The 17162-nt window shown below is 39.2% G+C and overlaps 1 protein-coding gene across 3 annotated transcripts in view; it reads right to left on the bottom strand.

The window, feature by feature from the left end:
* Window positions 1-248: 248 nt before the first annotated feature.
* Auh (AU RNA binding methylglutaconyl-CoA hydratase) overlaps window positions 249-17162 on the bottom strand; it is a 155749-nt gene continuing 138835 nt past the window's right edge. For 2 of the 3 annotated variants that reach the window (XM_058582701.1, XM_046453933.2), the window contains 4 exons: window positions 8447-8634; window positions 5674-5724; window positions 4349-4396; window positions 249-866 (listed from right to left, as the gene is read on the bottom strand). In XM_058582701.1, the coding sequence (XP_058438684.1) occupies window positions 789-866; window positions 4349-4396; window positions 5674-5724; window positions 8447-8634 (365 nt within the window). In that variant the 3' untranslated portion in view covers window positions 249-788. Of the gene's footprint in view, window positions 867-4348; window positions 4397-5671; window positions 5725-8446; window positions 8635-17162 lie in introns of those variants that run through there. The other variant, XR_006853791.2, reaches the window with a different exon arrangement.

The following is a 17162-nucleotide window of genomic DNA, read 5'->3' as shown; positions in this document are numbered from 1 at the left end:
TTTTTTTTTAACCAAGAGATTTTATTGGGGGGCTGCCCGAAGGGGAAGAAAAGGAGAAAAGGAGGGCAGAGAGCAAGAGAGAGGAGAGAAAGCAGAGGGAGAGAGGAGGAGGGCAGAGGACAGCAGTGTGTTCCTGGCCAAATGTCAGGAGGTTGCCTGATGGAATCAGTACGGAAGAGTTTCTTCTAAAGTCCAACACACAATGATTTATTCAAGGGAAAGAGGATGGGGTAAGAATAATTCCCAAGTTTTCTTTTCACGAATTTTATTTATATTAGGTAGTTTTCACTCAGACTATCTATCAATTCATTTTTCAGGTTGAGATGTATGCGTGTGTCTGTTCCTATGTGCATGACCACTTAGAAACTTTATTTGGTATAATTTCACATTTTTTTGGTATACAGAAGTAATTTTATTTTCTTAATGCAGCACAGTAGACATACAATCGATAATATTTCCTAGAATGTGCAATATATAAATTATTCACATTAAAAAATTAAGAACGGAAAGCCTTATATGCAGGAAATATTTAAAAACATATACCTAAATTTTAACCTGTTTTTTGACAATATATGCTACTTGCTTTATAAATCTGAATGAATTTAACATGATACACATTGGCATGAAGTACACATATGGGTCCATTCCAGATGCGCAACACACTACATGAGCAACTCGCTCTTCCCTTTGGTCATTGAGATTCCATGTGCTGAGGCATCAGAGTGGATCTGAAAGATACTTCCAGAAGTACATTTATCACACTGGTATCGTTAGAACTTCTGTTTCTTCTATTCTCCTTTATATCGTGGGGGTCTTTTCTCTTTAAAAGCAAGAAGACCTTCAAGTCTGTCTTTTGTTGGAATGGTCTAAGAAAAAAATATTTATTTATACCAAAATGAAAACACAACAGTAAAATTTTATCAAACAGTATCTAAGAAAACTAGTCAGAAGTTCATTCTAAAATTTGGAAATCTACTAGTTATTTGAACAATTCTAATTGTGTGATCAAACTGATTTTCATTACTTCAAATAAGTTTTTTTTTCCTATTTCAAATGGACTCAAAAAATCAAAAGATTACTTTTTACAGCAGCTTAGGTTTACCAAACAAAACAAAACAAAAAACAGAAGGCAGAGCCTCTATACCCCCTAAAGCTGAGCCTCAGATTCCTGTTATTGACATTAGTGTGTTAAACTTGTCACATGTGATGAATCAATCCTGGTACGTTATTACTATTAACTGTGGTCCACTTCCATTAAGGTTCACTCGTGTTGCCTGCTGTAAGGGTTTTAACAAATACAATGTCAGATACTCTCCACGACAGTATTATATAGAAGTTTCAATGCTTTAAACATCCTCTGTGCTGTGCCTATTCAACTCTGACCTCTGTCACTCAAAACTCTCTCTACAGCTTTGCCTTGTCACTGAATTGGAATAACAGAGAAGCTTTTGTAGATGGAATTCTTTCACTTGGCTATATGCACTAAAGGTCTCTATATACCATCTTACTGTTTGATAGCTCCTGTCTTTTTACTGCTGTCTACTATTCCATGGCTAGATGTACTTGTCTATCCATTCTCCTACTGAAGACTGACATCTGGACTGCTCCTGTGTTTTGGCAATTATGAATAAAGCTTGGTGTGCAGGGTTTCGTGTGGACATAAATTTTCAAATTATTTGGATAAATAACCAAGAGCATGATTGCTGGATCATACAGTGAGAGTATGTCTGCCCTACAAAAACCTGCCCAACTGTCTCCCAGAGTCTCTGAATCATTTACACCCTCGGCAGCAATGACTGAGAGCTTCTGCAGCTCTCCATCCTCACGAGCACCTGGTACCCTCAGTGTTTTAGATCTGAGCCATTCTAACAGGTTGTGCTGGCATCTCATTGTCCAACCTGCCATTTCTCAGAAATTGGCATCATTTCTCCGATTTTTTGTCATCTGTTTATCTACCTTGGACAGGTATCTATTCAGCTTTTCTGTTCATTTTTTTAATTAGGTTGTTATATTCTTGAGTCTTAACAGTTCTTTGTATATTTTGGATACATCCTTTATCAAGTGTTTGAAAGATTTTCCTCCCAGTCTGGATCTCCCATTCTTTAGCAGTATCTTTCACTGAGCAGGTTTTTAATAAAGGCAATGTCAATTTTTTTTTTTTTCTTTCATGGACTGTGCTTTTTGGTGTTGTAACTAAAAAGTCATTGCCAAACCCACAGAGCATGAAATTAAATTATCTTCTGCAAGTGTGAGAGTTTCTCATTTTACGTCGAGGGTTCCAATTCATTTTGTGAGAAGTGCAAGGTCACTGTCTAGACCTGTTCTTGATCGTGAACATACAGATGTTTCTGGACCATTTGTCTTCAAGAATTCCTCTCTACTGAACTGCTTTTGCTCCTCTGTCAAACCGTCAATTGGCTACATTCCTGGGTCTCAATTCTGTTCCTTGTCTACCTGTTTGTTCTGTCACCATTACCACAATGTCTTGAATTCAGGGAATGCAGTCTTCCGGCTTTGTTCTTTGGCAATACTGTCCTGGTTATTTTGCATGTTTGGACTTCACAAATGAACTAGAACACTCTGTCAAGATCCATAACATAATTTGCTGGGAATTTTATTGGGATTATGTTAAACGTATAGATTAAATTGGGAAGAACTAACATTTTGACAACAACTGAATCTTCCTAACTATGAACATGGCTTGTTCTTCTATTTATTTGGATCTTGGTCTCTTTCAGCAGGGTTTTTGGTTTTATTCCTACACCTCTTGTATGTTATTTTGTTAGATTTGTACCTAAGTTCTTCACTTTTTGAGTGCTGATATAAATGGTGTTGCATTTTAAATTTTGAATTCCAATTCTTCTGCTGCTATATAAGGAAACAATTGGTTTTTGGATATTAACTTTGTATTGTGATATTTTGATGTTAACTGCTTATGAGGAACTTGTTTAGATGATTTTTGGGGATTTCCCACTTAGACAATCATGTCATCTGTGAAGTTTTACTTTTACTTCTCAATATGCACATCTTTTATTCTTTTTCTTCTTTTTCTGCATTGGCTAAGACCCCCAATAAGATGCTGAAAAGGCACAATGGGGCGTCATGCTTGCCTTGTTCTTGATCACTACGTAGGATGTCAGCATTCTGTAGATGTTCTTACCAAGTTGAAAAAGTTTCACTCTGTTCATAGTATGATGAGAGTTTTTATCATAAATGGGTAGTGAATTCTGTCAAATGCTTTTTGAGCATCTAATTGATAACAATCATATAAATTCCTTCTTTAGTCTACTGACATGATGGATGACACTGATTTTTTTCTTATGTTGAACAAGATTTGTATATATGAATAAATCCCATTTGGTCAGAGTATAATTCTTTTTTCAATTTACTATCATTAAGGAACTTTTTCATTTGTTTTGGCCATACTCATATGAGAGACATTTGTGGATCCTTCTCCTTTCGTGCTATGTCTTCCTCTGATTCAGGTATTAGGGTAACTCTGCCCTCACTGAACAAGTCAGCAGTGTATCGTTTGCATCTATTTTCTGGAAGAGATTATGAAAGTGGTATTTCTTCTTTAAATGGTCAAATGTGCTTTATATACACGTACATACACATATACATGTATATATGAGACTGAGGATTTACTTCACTCCTGGGAATTACTCACCAATGACAGCTAATTTATATATTCAGACCAGACACAGAGCAACACTCTAGATAATGTTCCTATTAATAACTCTACCATGCTTTAATAGGATCTGATATAGTGTCCAACTCTCAGGAAAGGTAGAACAAAATGCTATTGCTTTTTAGATGCCCTTAAAGTTATATCTCTTCGGGAAAAGAAAGAAATAAAAACATTTCCTTCTTGGACAGAACTACTAATCTGTATATAAAAAAGAACCCTATAATTTCATCAGTGAACTGTCAGTGGGCAGGAAAGAAGGCTCAGACTTCAGAAAAGCTCATGAGTCTTCCACACCACTGCTGTATGGGAGGCACAAGCCCACGGCCATCTGCTGCCTCTCTGGACTACAGTGAGGAGCAAAGGCCACATGCACAGGAGACAGGGCAAGCCTCTGAGACAGCCACAGCCTGAGCAGCACTAACTGGTTACTGTATGGATTTTCTGAATATGCAGAGTCTTCAAGTCCGTTCAGCAGAACCAGTAGTAGAACTTGGTAATAGTCAAAGAGTAGAAACAACTAACTTCAACCCATTTGTATGATTTTGAAATGAGAATAAAGGAAATCTTACTGAGTGATATATACTTCATTTGAAATACCCAGAAGATAAATAATTGGGAAGGGTGCATCCTTACTGAATTTGTGATTATATTACATACCTGAGCATAACATGCTTCTTCTATGGCTAATCCTGTTACTAAGTCAACCTGAGGATAAAAACATAATTCACTTCAGTAGAAGTAACTTTGCAAAATATGGTATAGTCAATATAAATTCAAATTAAATAACCCTATCTCCCCAAAACAGAATCTTTTGATATGGCCAATATGAAAGACCTGAGACCAGGCTTCCTAGGTTCAAATCCTGACACTACCACTTGGGAGCTGTATAACTTAGAAAAGTTACTGAACTTCTCCGTGCTTTAAGGGGCTAATCATAGTACTCACCAAACTGGGGTTGGGGGTGGCATACTGTAAGGATTAAATGAGTTAATCTAAGTGAAGCCTTCATAAAGCACCTAATAGAGACAAGAAAGCCTGTCACACGGTAAGGGCTGTGTAAGGTGTTTGCTATTAGTATTGTCACCATCATGAAAGCACCGGGATAATCCAATCAAATACTTGCAAATTTGTGAAGCTGCATTCATTGCAAATTATTACAAATTCCATCTTTTTTTTTTTTTTTTTAACTGACATAAAGCCAGAGAAGATATAGTGCCTCCTGTGCCTACAAGGAAGAAACGCCTTTTTGCAAAATTCCTGTATGTTAGCCAAACTACAATATCTGTCATTAAAAGTCTGAAGTACGTGAGTGCCTGCACTACTCCTCCCTGCCCACTCCCCACAGCTCAGGGACCCCACTCTGGAGTCATGTCCCTGGGGCATGCCCAGCACACCCTACAGAAGACACATTGACAAGTCAAAAGTGGAAGAGAGCTTAGAGCTGGCAATGTTTTTCATAATGTGATACTGATGCTCAGAGTATACGGAATGTCTTTTTCCTTTTGCAATGGCAAAAATAACTGACCTATCATAGTTGCACAGCATCGGTGAAATTCTGAATTCTGTGATTATAATACGAACTCAACAATAATCACAGCAAAATGAAATCAATGATGTAGCCTAAAGGAACCTTAGAATCTTTCAGTAACAGTAGCGTTCAAACAGCTATATTTTGGAATATTAAACAATAATGTCGAAGTTGGGTGCAATGGCGCACGCCTGTAATCCCAGAGAGGCTGAGGCAAGAGGATCACAAGTTCAAGGCCAGGCTGGGCAAATTAGCAAGACCCTGTCTCAAAGTAAAAATACAAAAGGGCTAAGGCACAGCTCAGTGGTTGAGTGCCTCTGGGTTCAATCCTTAGAACAACAACAACAAAAAAAGACGAAAACAAAAAAAGAACCCTCTAAAAGTCTAAACATGTTCATTTAGATTAATCTTCACTACTCATTCTAACAACAAACTTGAGCATTAAGGAACTTACCTCCATCCCTTGATTAATTGCTAGTTTTGCCACTCTCATTGCAACAGGTCCCTAAAATTCAAATTAAACAAATTTTACTTACTATTTATGCAAATTATGTTGTACACCTTAAGTAAAATTCAGAAATTCCCATTGACAGATACATGGCATGGCCAACGACAGTTATGAGCTACTAGATGGAAAATTTCTTTTCTGAGCTTTGCAAGGTCTTAATTAAACAGCAACTATGACAACTGTGTTGCATCAGCAAGTTATTTAGAGGCCACAGTATTCTGTTACGGCAAACTTTAGATCCCTGAAGGCAGCAGGCAGTGACGTCCAGCTGAAGACTTAGTGTTCTTCAATATTCTCCCTAGAGGTTAAGTAGGGGAAAGAAAAAGGAAGTCTTTGGCTTAATATCACACTAACTAGCAGTTATGACTGAAATTAGGGCTGGCAACCAGCCTGCTGCCAGTAAGGATAGGGTCAATATAATGCCCTTTGGACGTGTGTATCTCTTCTCCCTAAATTGTGGTGATGGTGGGTGAACACACACACACACACACACACACACACATGCTCTGAGCAGGACTCTCACCTTGCATGGGTGTGCCTGGGTCACACTGGGAAGAGCTGGTGGGCACCTTCTGTGAGAAGGACACCATGACTTGTGTTTTCTGGAAGCCAAACTCTTACCAAACTATCCTAGGAAAAACGTACTCCCCAGATGGAATTCAGTTCTTCAATCTCATTTTGAATTTCTAAAATATTCTAATTTATTTACAGGTAATAAATGTGAATTTGTAGCTTATTTTGAATTGAATGGTCTTCTGAATTAAAATGCAAAGTAGGCTCCAAAAAACAGGTGCAACAAAAGAACTCTAAGGAGTGAATGGACAAATGCATAAAAATTGCCATTTATTCTTTTCTAGGGGTTTCTAATATCAATTTGACCCACCTAAATTCTCCAGAAATACTAATTACAGAAGCTTTTTCATTATTTGGAGAGTGATCATTCAATAACAACGTACCAAATACAATAAAGATCACTGCATTCAAACTTGTTTGGTAAATTATATATATAGTTTTCACATCACAAAGTCATTCAATAACCCCTTTTTACATTTGTTTAACTTGGAGAAAATTTACTTTTAACCACTTAAGTTCTTAGAGGAGCGTCCTTCTGAGGAAAGGTAAAGAAGCCTGCCTGAGGTAGTAATGGAACTCTGGCTTCCACAGTAATAAAGGCAGCTCACTGTCAGATCAGCTGTAGCAGAGAGGGAGGCAGAGGGTGCCACCCGTGCTCAGGCAGGTGGATGTGGACAGTGACGGCATTAACTCCTCGGAGGCTCACAGAAGAACAGGCAAGCTGGAAACTAAGGAGTTCAAGAGCCACCTCCACGGGGCTCCGGAGCACAGAGCCACATATCAGGTCGTGAAGTGCCATGAATAATCAGAATCTGAATTTTCTTGAATACACCCCTCGATTTCAATTCAAATATACCTTGGTCATAAGATTTCCAGCCAAGGAAAGTCATTAAACCAATATTTAACTATAACTTTCCCTGACACTTGTACCTTTAATCTGTCTTTAGGCAGATAATTCCCTAATATTTGAGGGAAATGCCAAGGTTATAATGAAAGTCTCTTTTTAACAGCTGTAAATCTTTTTATTTGCTCTCTCTCCATCAATTTAACAAGCACCTGGCCTCTGCTGAGTAAAAGGCTCTGTGTTACCTCACACAGGGACTAAGTTAGAGAAGAGCTCTTCCCTGAGACGGCCGATAGGCTACAAGTCGATTAAGAGGGACCATCAGCACCTGAAGTGTGGCCCTGTGTGACAGCTCTGGGGATGAGCGTCTCAGAGTGGGGCAGGACCAGGAAGTCATCACGTGCTGAGGTGACGACAGCCTTCTGGAAAGTGGAACTCTGGGCAAATGTGGGGGTATGTGCACTTTTGTGAAAAGCCTTCATGACATTTCTAAAGGATCAATGGCCCCAAACAGGTTATAGATCCCATTTGAGGTAAGTAAACCAAATACAGAGAGGAACTTATTTTGACTCCAGAAATGGCTGGTTATGGGAGCTATAAAAGTTCAAGCTCCAAGAGGGACAAAGAGATTCTGACTAATCACTTACACAGCAAAAGGAGACTCTTCCTCTTAAGTTTAAATCCTTTAATCTGTGATTTCAGACCAAAGGAACATTTGAAAAAAATACACCTGGTGACAGAAAAAAAAAAATCCCTTAAAAAGAAGCCATCAATGCACGGTTCTTAGCGTTTCCACGTACACTCCAATAACTGCACATGTGATCCAGATATTCTCATGTACTTGCGAGGGTCATACAGCATACAGTAAAGCCTCGAAGCAATACCTGAATCATCAGAAAAAGAAAGACACACGAAACATAAAACTGCAGCTTCTCAAGCAGGTCACCAAGCAAAGCCATCATCACAGTGAAAGCCCAGTTAGATCAGTCTCCTTACTTATCAGGAGAGACACTTTAATGTTTGGTCAAATGTGCTTCCTATACACGTACAGACACACGAATGGTGTCACAGGTGCCAAATGCTGTTCATATGAAATATGAAAGTGAAATCAAAGTGTGGTCACAATATCACCCTCGGATCATCTTCAAGTTCTGGTTTTAATTCTGAAAGATCTTGACTTCATGTCTGTCAAACGAGAAATGTTAAACTGGAAAGTCCGCCAGTGATTCGCCGGGTGTCGTTCCAGTCTCTGTGCTATGAGACCACCTAGATGGAGAAGCCGAGGGACTCTAGTCACAGTACCTGAGGTAGAAACTCTCTGGCCAGGCCCAGGGCCTTTCTGTAGGCCGCATCCCCCTCCTGGTTCTGCTCTAGGACATGGCTGATCAAGCCCACTGCTTTGGCTTCTTGTCCATCAAGCACTCGTGCAGAGAAGATGAGCTCCTTGGCCAGAGACATCCCGATGGCCCTTGGTAATCGCTGAGTGCCCCCTGAAGGGTTAAGAGAAGAAAGGCAGGCGATCATTAGACACCTTTTCATTTTAGCACTTCAGTGCTTCCTTTGTTCATTCATTTACACAAATAAACCAGGGCCAGAAGTTTGTAAGTCAGAATTAGGCACTGGAAACTACTTCAAAACACAGCCCAATTTCTCAGTTTACTCAATTAATACCACCACCAAAGAACTTGAGGATTTTATATCATCAGCAAGTGATTTTGGTACCTCAAATACTGCTGGTGTACTCCTGACTCCAATCCATAGTGACCACTGTGTCCTAACCACAAGCAGAACAAGAGGGGACTAGCAATACTGTCCAGGGGTGCACAGCCTAGAGAGCAGAGTCCTGACACGATTAGCAATTACCTTTCAGCTTCCAAATTCTTAGGAATTCAACCCTCATACTTTTAAAGAATTCTGTATGGTGAATGGATTATAAAGTCGCTTTAGTTTAGCAAAAGTAAAAACAGACAACACTTATGAAGTGCAGCTTTGCCCTGCTGGCTCCTCCTCTCTTGGAGATGCTCTCTCACCCAGGCTCCCTACCTCTCACTGTGCGGTGGGGTCAGAACCAGGCCTCTAGATTGGACTCTGCCATGTAGCTACTTTGGACGTTATGAACTGAATACCTCCTCAACTCCCAGGAGTGAAGTGGCATGATTCAGGGTGAACTAAGAAGAGGCCTGCTTTGATGAAGACTGGCTGCTTCACTCCGTCCGTCGGCCTCTTCCCCACAATGGCTCCCAGGGAACAGGCAGGCGCTCATTACACAGAAGGCTGGACAGAACTGGTAACTCACATATAGCCTCCATTTCTACTGTTAAGAATATGAAACAGCCACAACCTTAGGATCTGTCTATGACTCACCCTTAAAATGGCTGCCGGGCTGCCCAGGGCTCATGTGGCCAAGAGGCAGAGGAGCAGGTGACTGCCAAGTTTAGAGGGGGAGATAACTGGATGGCCCGCTTCCCCCCACACACACTAGTTACCAACACTCAAAAACTGGATGCATGATTTTATCCAAAACCAATTTCTACTTGCAAGTCAGCTGTGCCACCCCTTTTGGTGTAACACTCTCTAGTCTGCCTCAGTCTCCACCACGCCCTGTAAGCCGATCTTCAGAAAGAACTTAACAGGCATATTTGTCTTCAATAATGAAGTATATTCTTACATGCTCAATAATACACAATTAACAGTATAGAACTTAAGATGCTGTTCTTAAACCACAATAAGAATAATGAAATATAAGTAATAAAAAAAAAAAAAAAACAACCTCAATCAACCAGTACAGGATTGACATTTTCTATAGACTGTTTTCATATATAAATGAGTGATGCGTCTGTAAAATGCAGTTATTATTGAGTGTTTACATTGCTCAGGCAGCCAAGAGATAGTACTTGTATAAAATGTTGCAGAAAATATGTCTATAAAGAACAAAGCATTGCCAGTTTTAAATAGTAAAGAGTGATACTGCTCAGCACAGCAAAGACGGGTCTGGGAACTAATGAGCAACCTGCAAGGTAAAGACAGTTACCTATGGTATTTTCAACAGCAGCTGATTAGAACACAGATATAAACAATATAACCCAGATAACTACATTTACTCATTAAGCTGCTGAAAATTTTGATGATATTCATAATTTTGACGATAGTCATAATGAGCATGTTTAAAAATGATTACTCCTGGGTTCTGAGAAAGTTGAATGCAGACTGGTCAAAATTAACAAATGCAACCCTCCCTGTTAATGTCACACTTTACCCAAATGAACCTTAACATTCTGAAAGTCCACCAACCTTATACCCATTCATCATATCATTCCTCTCATATGATCATTCTCCAGGAATTAGAATTTTGCAAAGACTTGAAAGTGGCAGCTACATAGATGGAAGCTAACATTATGAAAAGCCACCCCCTTCAGATGGACAGCATGCAGCTTGCTGCTCCGCTCCACAAGGCAGATGCACCACACAACAGTGTGCAGGAGCTGGGGCGGGGCCGGTGAGAGCCTGGTGCTGAGGGAGCATTCTGACTCACTGAGGACAGAACATCACATTGGCTCACAAACCAGCACTCACCCAAGACTTGGCCTTTCCAGGTGACATCGCAAGCCTTCTCTTGGTCATATGAATGGATTCACACAATATTTGTCTTTTGTGACTGGATACTTTCACTTAGCACAATGTCCTTAAGGCTCATCAGTGTTGTAGCATGTCAGGATTTTCATTCTTTTTTAAGGTTGAATAACATTCCATATGCATTTTGTTTCTAGATACTTGGATGGCGCCCACCAATATAGTAGAGTTTTACAATTTAAAATCATTTTAACCAAAATATAAAAACATAAATACTGTATATATTTATGGGATCCCATGTGATATTTCCATACATGCATACATGTCATAATACTTAAATCAGGTTAACCACATCTGTCTCATTCAACATTCACATTCCTTTCCTTTAGCTTTTTGAAATGTACAGCACATACCTATTCTCCATAACCACCCTCAACAGCACAGCAGAACTCTGGGCTCCTATCCAACTGACCAACCTTTCCCCATCTTCCTCTCTCCCCTTCTCTTCTCAGCTTTCAGTATCCACCGCTCTACTCTCAATCTCTATCATAGACTGATGGTTTTGGATTTTTATTTGTGAGTGAGATCATGCAGCGCTTGTCTTTCTGTGCCTGGTTTACTTGAGTTCATATAATGATCTGCATTTCTTTCCATGTTGTCATGAATGACAGGATTTCATTCTTTTTTGGTGGGGGAGGGATGACCAATATTCCGTGGTATGCATGTACCATTTCTTCTTTATCCATTCGTGAGTTCACGGACACTTAGGATGTTTCCATTTCTTGGATACTGTGAATATTGCCACAATAAACATGAGAGTGCAGACATATCATCATCATCCTGATTTCATTTCTTGCAGATATATGCCCAGAGGTGGAACTGCTAGATCATATGATAGTTCCTATCTTTTGAAGAACCTCCGTAGTGTTTTTCTATATTCCTTCCCACCAACAGTGTGCAAGGCTGCCTTTTTCAACATGTCATTCATGGCAACATGGAAAGAAATGCAGATCATTATGTGAACACAAGTAAACCAGCACTTACCTTTTGTCTTTTTGAGAACAGTCATTCTTACTGGAGGTGGTATCTCACTGTGCTTTGGATTCACACTTTTCAGATTAGTGAAGTTGGGCATTTCTTCATACACCTATTGGCCATTTGCAGGTCTTCTTTTGAGAAATGTTTTCTTGGGTCTATTGTTCATTTAAATAACTTCATTATTTGTTTTGCTACTTTTTAAAGTTTCTTATATAGTCTGTATATTACCCCTTACACGAAATACAACTTGCGAATATGGTCTTCCATTCTGTACGCTGTCTCTTTATTCTGATTGCTTCTTTTGCTGAACATCAGGCTTTTAATTTGATATAATCCCATTTTTCTACTTTTGCTTATGTTTCCTGATTTGAGGAGTCTTGGCAATTCCAAAGTCCTGAAGCAGCTCCCTTATATTTTCTCCTAGTAATTACAATTTCAGGTTTCACACTTAAGTCTTTAATCTATTTTCAGTTGACTGTTGTAATTGGTAAAAGACAGTTTCATTCTTCTGCATGTGGATATCCAATCTTCCCGGCACCATTTACTAAAAAGACTGTCCTGTTTCCAATGCATGTTCTGAACATCTTTGCTGAAAACCAGTTAGCTGCGATGTGTGGGTTTACTTTTGGCCTATCCTGTTCCACTGCTCTGTGTGTCTGTTTTCACATGCTGTTTTGATTACTACAGTTTTGTAGTATATTCTGAAGTCAGATAAAGTGGAATGCCTCCTTTGTTCTTTTGCTCAAAATGGCTTTGACTATTTGAGTTTTTTGTGGTTACATCTATTCTGAGGCATTTGTTATAAATGAGACCACTTCCTTGATTTCTAGTTCAGATACTTTGCTACTGAGGTACCAAAAAATGACTGATTTTTACACGTTGATTTTGTATCATGAAATGCTACTGAATTAATTATTAGTTCTAACAGTCTAGAGTCTTTGGAGATCATGTCATCTGCACACAGTGAATACTGGATTTCTTCTTTCCAACTTATATGCCCTTTATTTCTTTCTGTTGCCTGACTGCTCTGGCTAGGACTTAGAGTACAATGTTAAATAAAAGTACTGCAAGTGTCTTATCTTGTTCTAGAACTTTGGGAAAAAGCTTTCCGGTTATTCCCCCGTTAGTATTAGGTTAGCTGTTCAGAGTTTTCATCATGAAAGGATGTTGAATTTTATCAGATGCCTTTTTGGCATCTTTCTGCATCCACTGAGATGATCACAGCTTTGTCTTTTACCCTACTGATATGCTGCAGATGTGAGCCATGCTTGCTCCCTCACAAGAACCCAACTCCGTTATGGTGAATAACCTTGGTTACTGTTGCTGGACTGAGCTCATTAGTATTTTGTTGAGGACTTCTGCCTATTTGTTCATCTAGGATAATGGTCTAGAGCTTTCCTTTTTTGTTGTGTCCTTGTTTGGTTTTGGTGTCAGGGTAATGAGGGCCTTGTAGAACGACATTCCACAAATTCCTTCCTCTTCAAATTTTTGGGAACAATTTACTAAGAATCAATATCATTCTTATTTAAATATCTGATAGAACCCAGTGTGAAGCCATCAGGTCCTGGGCTTTTCTTTACCAGGAGACTTGGTTTTAAATCACTGGTTCCACCTCATTACTCACTACTGGTCTCTTCAGGTTTTCTACTCAGACTCAACCTTTGTAAGGTGTACGTGTCCAGGAATTTCTCCATTTCTTCCTTGATTTCTAGTTCAGATACTTTGCTACTGAGGTACCAAAAAATGACTGATTTTTTGTTGGCATACAGCTATTCAAAAATCTTTAATATTTCTGTGGTATCAGTTATGATGTTTACATTTTCATTTCTGATTTGAGTCTTCTTTTTCATAGTCTAAAGGTGTATCAATTTTATTTATATTTCTGAAGAATAGCTCTTTACTTCATTAATCTACAAATTTTATTTTAGTCTCTATTTCGTTTATTTTTGCTCTGGTCTTTATTACTTCTTTCCTTACACCAATTCTGGGCTTGTCTTGATCTTGTTTTCAGTTTCTTGTGATGAAGTGATAGGCTGTTTTGAGATCTCTGTTTTTTCTTGACGCTGGCACTGATGGCTATCGGCTTTCCTCTTAGTACTGGCTTTCCTCTATCCCACAGGTTTTGGTATGCTGTGTTTCCATTTGCATGTCTGAAGAAATGTTTAAATATCCTGATTTCTGCTTTACTCCACTGGTTGGCCAAGAGTGAATTAATTCTTATGTATGAATAGTTTCCAAAGTTTTTCTTGTTACTGATTGATTTCTAGTGTTATTGAATGCTGTCAGGAAAGATACCCAATATAATTTCGATTTTAAGAATTTCTTCAGTCTTATTTTGTGGGCCTATCCTATGATTTGTCCTGGCAAATTTTATACGCTGTTGAGAATATACCACTTTTTACTGGTTCTTTTTTTTTTTTATATATAAAATCTGGCTACTCCTGCTCTCTTTTGGATTCTATCTGAATGGTATTCTATCCCTTCTATATATGTCTTTACATGTGAAATGAGTTTCTTATAGGCAACATATACTTGGGTCTTTCTGTTTTATCCATCCATTAATTGCTCTATGTCTTTTAATTGGGGAATTTAATTCATTTACACTTAAGATAATCATCACTAGATAATGTCTTGTTACAGCAATTTTGTGAATTTTTTTTCTAATTTAATTGAGTTTCTTTCTTATTTTCTCCTTTTTTACAGTATCCCTTTATGGTTAAGTGATTTATATTAGTTTTGGCTCAACTATTATAGATTGTTGTATTATAGTTACTATAAAAAACATCCTTTGGTTTTAACAAGCTATTTTGAAATGCTGATGATACAACATAAAGAAATAAAATGAAAATGCAGTACAATCTAATCTGTTAGTGATGCTTTCTAGTGAACTTTTGATTAATTGTATCTTTCATTTCTAGGACTTCTGATTGGTTCCTTTTCAATAGCTCTACTTTTTTATTGAAATGGCCTTAAATCTCCTGTGTTTGCTCTCTTCATTCATTCCTTAGATATTCTTTTAGTTCACTGAAGATTTTAATATAAATCAGTTTTTAATAATTTTCCTCTGTAATTTCATCCACTTCCATATCTGCGAGCTTATGGGGAACTGCGAATTTTAGGGGAGATTTGTTTGCCTGTTTCCTTGTATTTTCAGAGGTCTTGGACTTGTGCATCATTTGAGATGGATTCTCCTTCCTCTTTTATATGTGTGTACTTCATCTTTTTTTCGTTCTTGGACTTCTCTGCTTCTAATGTATGAGTAGATGTCCAGGAGTGAACCCTGAGGTCTCCTTCTGGTTGTTCCTACCTGGGACCTGGGTTGTTGGTTTGGGGTTTTTTTCTCCGATATTCTATGTCCAACTATGTATTTTCAAATAGCCTGACTTTGAGCTCACTAATTCTCTCTCCCGTTTGATCTTTGCTAAAGATGCCTTCTATTGTGTTTTTAATTTTGTCAGTATATTTTTCAGCTCAAGGAATTATTTGATTTTTTAAAAAACTATTCCCATCTCTCTGCAAGTTTCTCGGTTAAAGAACACTTTTAATCACTTCTTTGTGTTCTCTGAGGTTGAAATTCCTTTGGATAACTACTTTAAGTCCTCCATCCGAGTTCACCCATGCTGTTTATGATCTGGTTAGTTTTTGAGCCTTATTTTGACCCTTCGGCAAGGCCATGGTGAAAGTTCTTGATGGTTGTTAGTGATGTCTTCTGGGTATTGAAAAATTAGGTATTCAGATCTAATATCTAATTGAAGGTTTAGGTTTTTATAATCTGGCTTTGTCTTTCCAGAAATTCAAGCCGGCTGCTTATTTCCTCTAAGACTGAAATCATTTTCACCATTTCAGCACTAGATGGCATCCCGAGTCCAGGTTCACTTAGAGTCGGCTGTTGGTGTGCTGTCACTGTCTCTGCACTAGAGGGTGATCCAATCCTGGATTTATCCCAAATATACCATGTACCATTCTTCATGAATTGGTAAGTATCTAAAGGGGGTAGTTTTTCTCTGAAAGCCTCTCCCTGGGCTCTGGGTAGGCCCAAATTCATCACCCACAGTTACTGGCTAGTGGTCAGGAACTGTGAAACTCCACCTGATTCTGCAAAGAATTACTTTAGAGGATGTAGCTCCAGGCTCCTATGTCACACCCATGGCCACAAATCCTACAAGGAGGTGTCACACCCTGAGTTCACACCCTACTATGAAGCATTAGGTAGAATCCAGGGTCACACTGTTATGGGCTGCTTACCTGCCAAGATTGGGATCTGGAATGCTGCCCCAAGGCTCAAGTGTTAGATAACACAGCAAGGTTCAGAGGTAAAATGATTGAATATGGAGGGCTGTAACCTCATCAGGGGATTAATCCATCTCATGAATTAATAATTTAAATGGACTACTGGGTGGTAACTGTAGGCAGATGGGACATGCTGAAGGAAGTAGGTTACTGAGGGTATGACCTTGGGGACTCTATGTCTGCCTGCTGCCTGCCTCCCTCCCTTACATGTTTGTGTTCTCTCTCTCTCTCTCTCTCTCTCTCTCTCTCTCTCTCTCTCTCTCTCCAAGCCATCATGAGCTGAGTACCTTCCCTCTCTCAAACCTTATAACCATGTTTCTGCAATGTAGTTGGCCAACCATGGACTGAGACCTCTGAAATTGTGAATTAAACAAAAACAACAACAACAGCAACAACAAAAAAAAAACAACTTTTCTCGTCTAGTTTGTTTTTCTCAGGTATTCTGATCACAAAAATGAAAAGCTGACCAATACAACCACTAAGGTAGACTCATGGCTCAAGACTGCAACAACTAGCTTCAGGTGCTGTTGGCTGGAATAGAAGTCTGACAGACTGGGACCACAGGTCAACCTAAGCAGGGATGTTCCAGAGGCCTGGGGGTGGGGGGTCATTAGTATCTACATAGCATTAGGTTTGACCAGACTGGTCAAACTTACTATTCTGTCCTATCCTCTCTGAATGGACTTCTTGCTCCATGCTAGGCTGCCCAAGGGTGGGGAAACACGGATGAAGGCAGTTCCTTGGCCACCCAAACTGGCTCTAAGCTGGGTTGCACCACAAGGTCCTATAGGCTCAGCGTGTTGAGGCCCATGCCACAGCTGTTGGCAATGCAGGCTGAAACACAAGTCTGTCCCATAAGGGAGCTGATCTCTGCCTGACTATGGGGCAGGTCTACAGTTTCACCTGTAAGCACTGGTCTGAATATAGCTATGGTGCCCAAAGTTGGGAAAGGGGTGGGACAAACATTTTCTTAGCTACAAAGGCTAATGCTGAGTTGCAACTGATTTTCACAACTGTAGGGATCTACAGAGTTATGAGTAGAAGTGTGTCCCTACCCCACTTCAAAGATGGCAATGATGCAGGGAAAAACTTGTGTCTGTCCTAGCAGCATGCACATCTC

This window comes from Marmota monax, unplaced genomic scaffold (genome assembly GCF_021218885.2).
Source record: "Marmota monax isolate L192 unplaced genomic scaffold, Marmota_monax_Labrador192_F-V1.1 WCK01_AAM20220418_F8-fsc00217, whole genome shotgun sequence".
Lineage (NCBI taxonomy): Eukaryota > Metazoa > Chordata > Mammalia > Rodentia > Sciuridae > Marmota > Marmota monax.
This window is presented reverse-complemented; position numbering and strand designations above follow the sequence as displayed.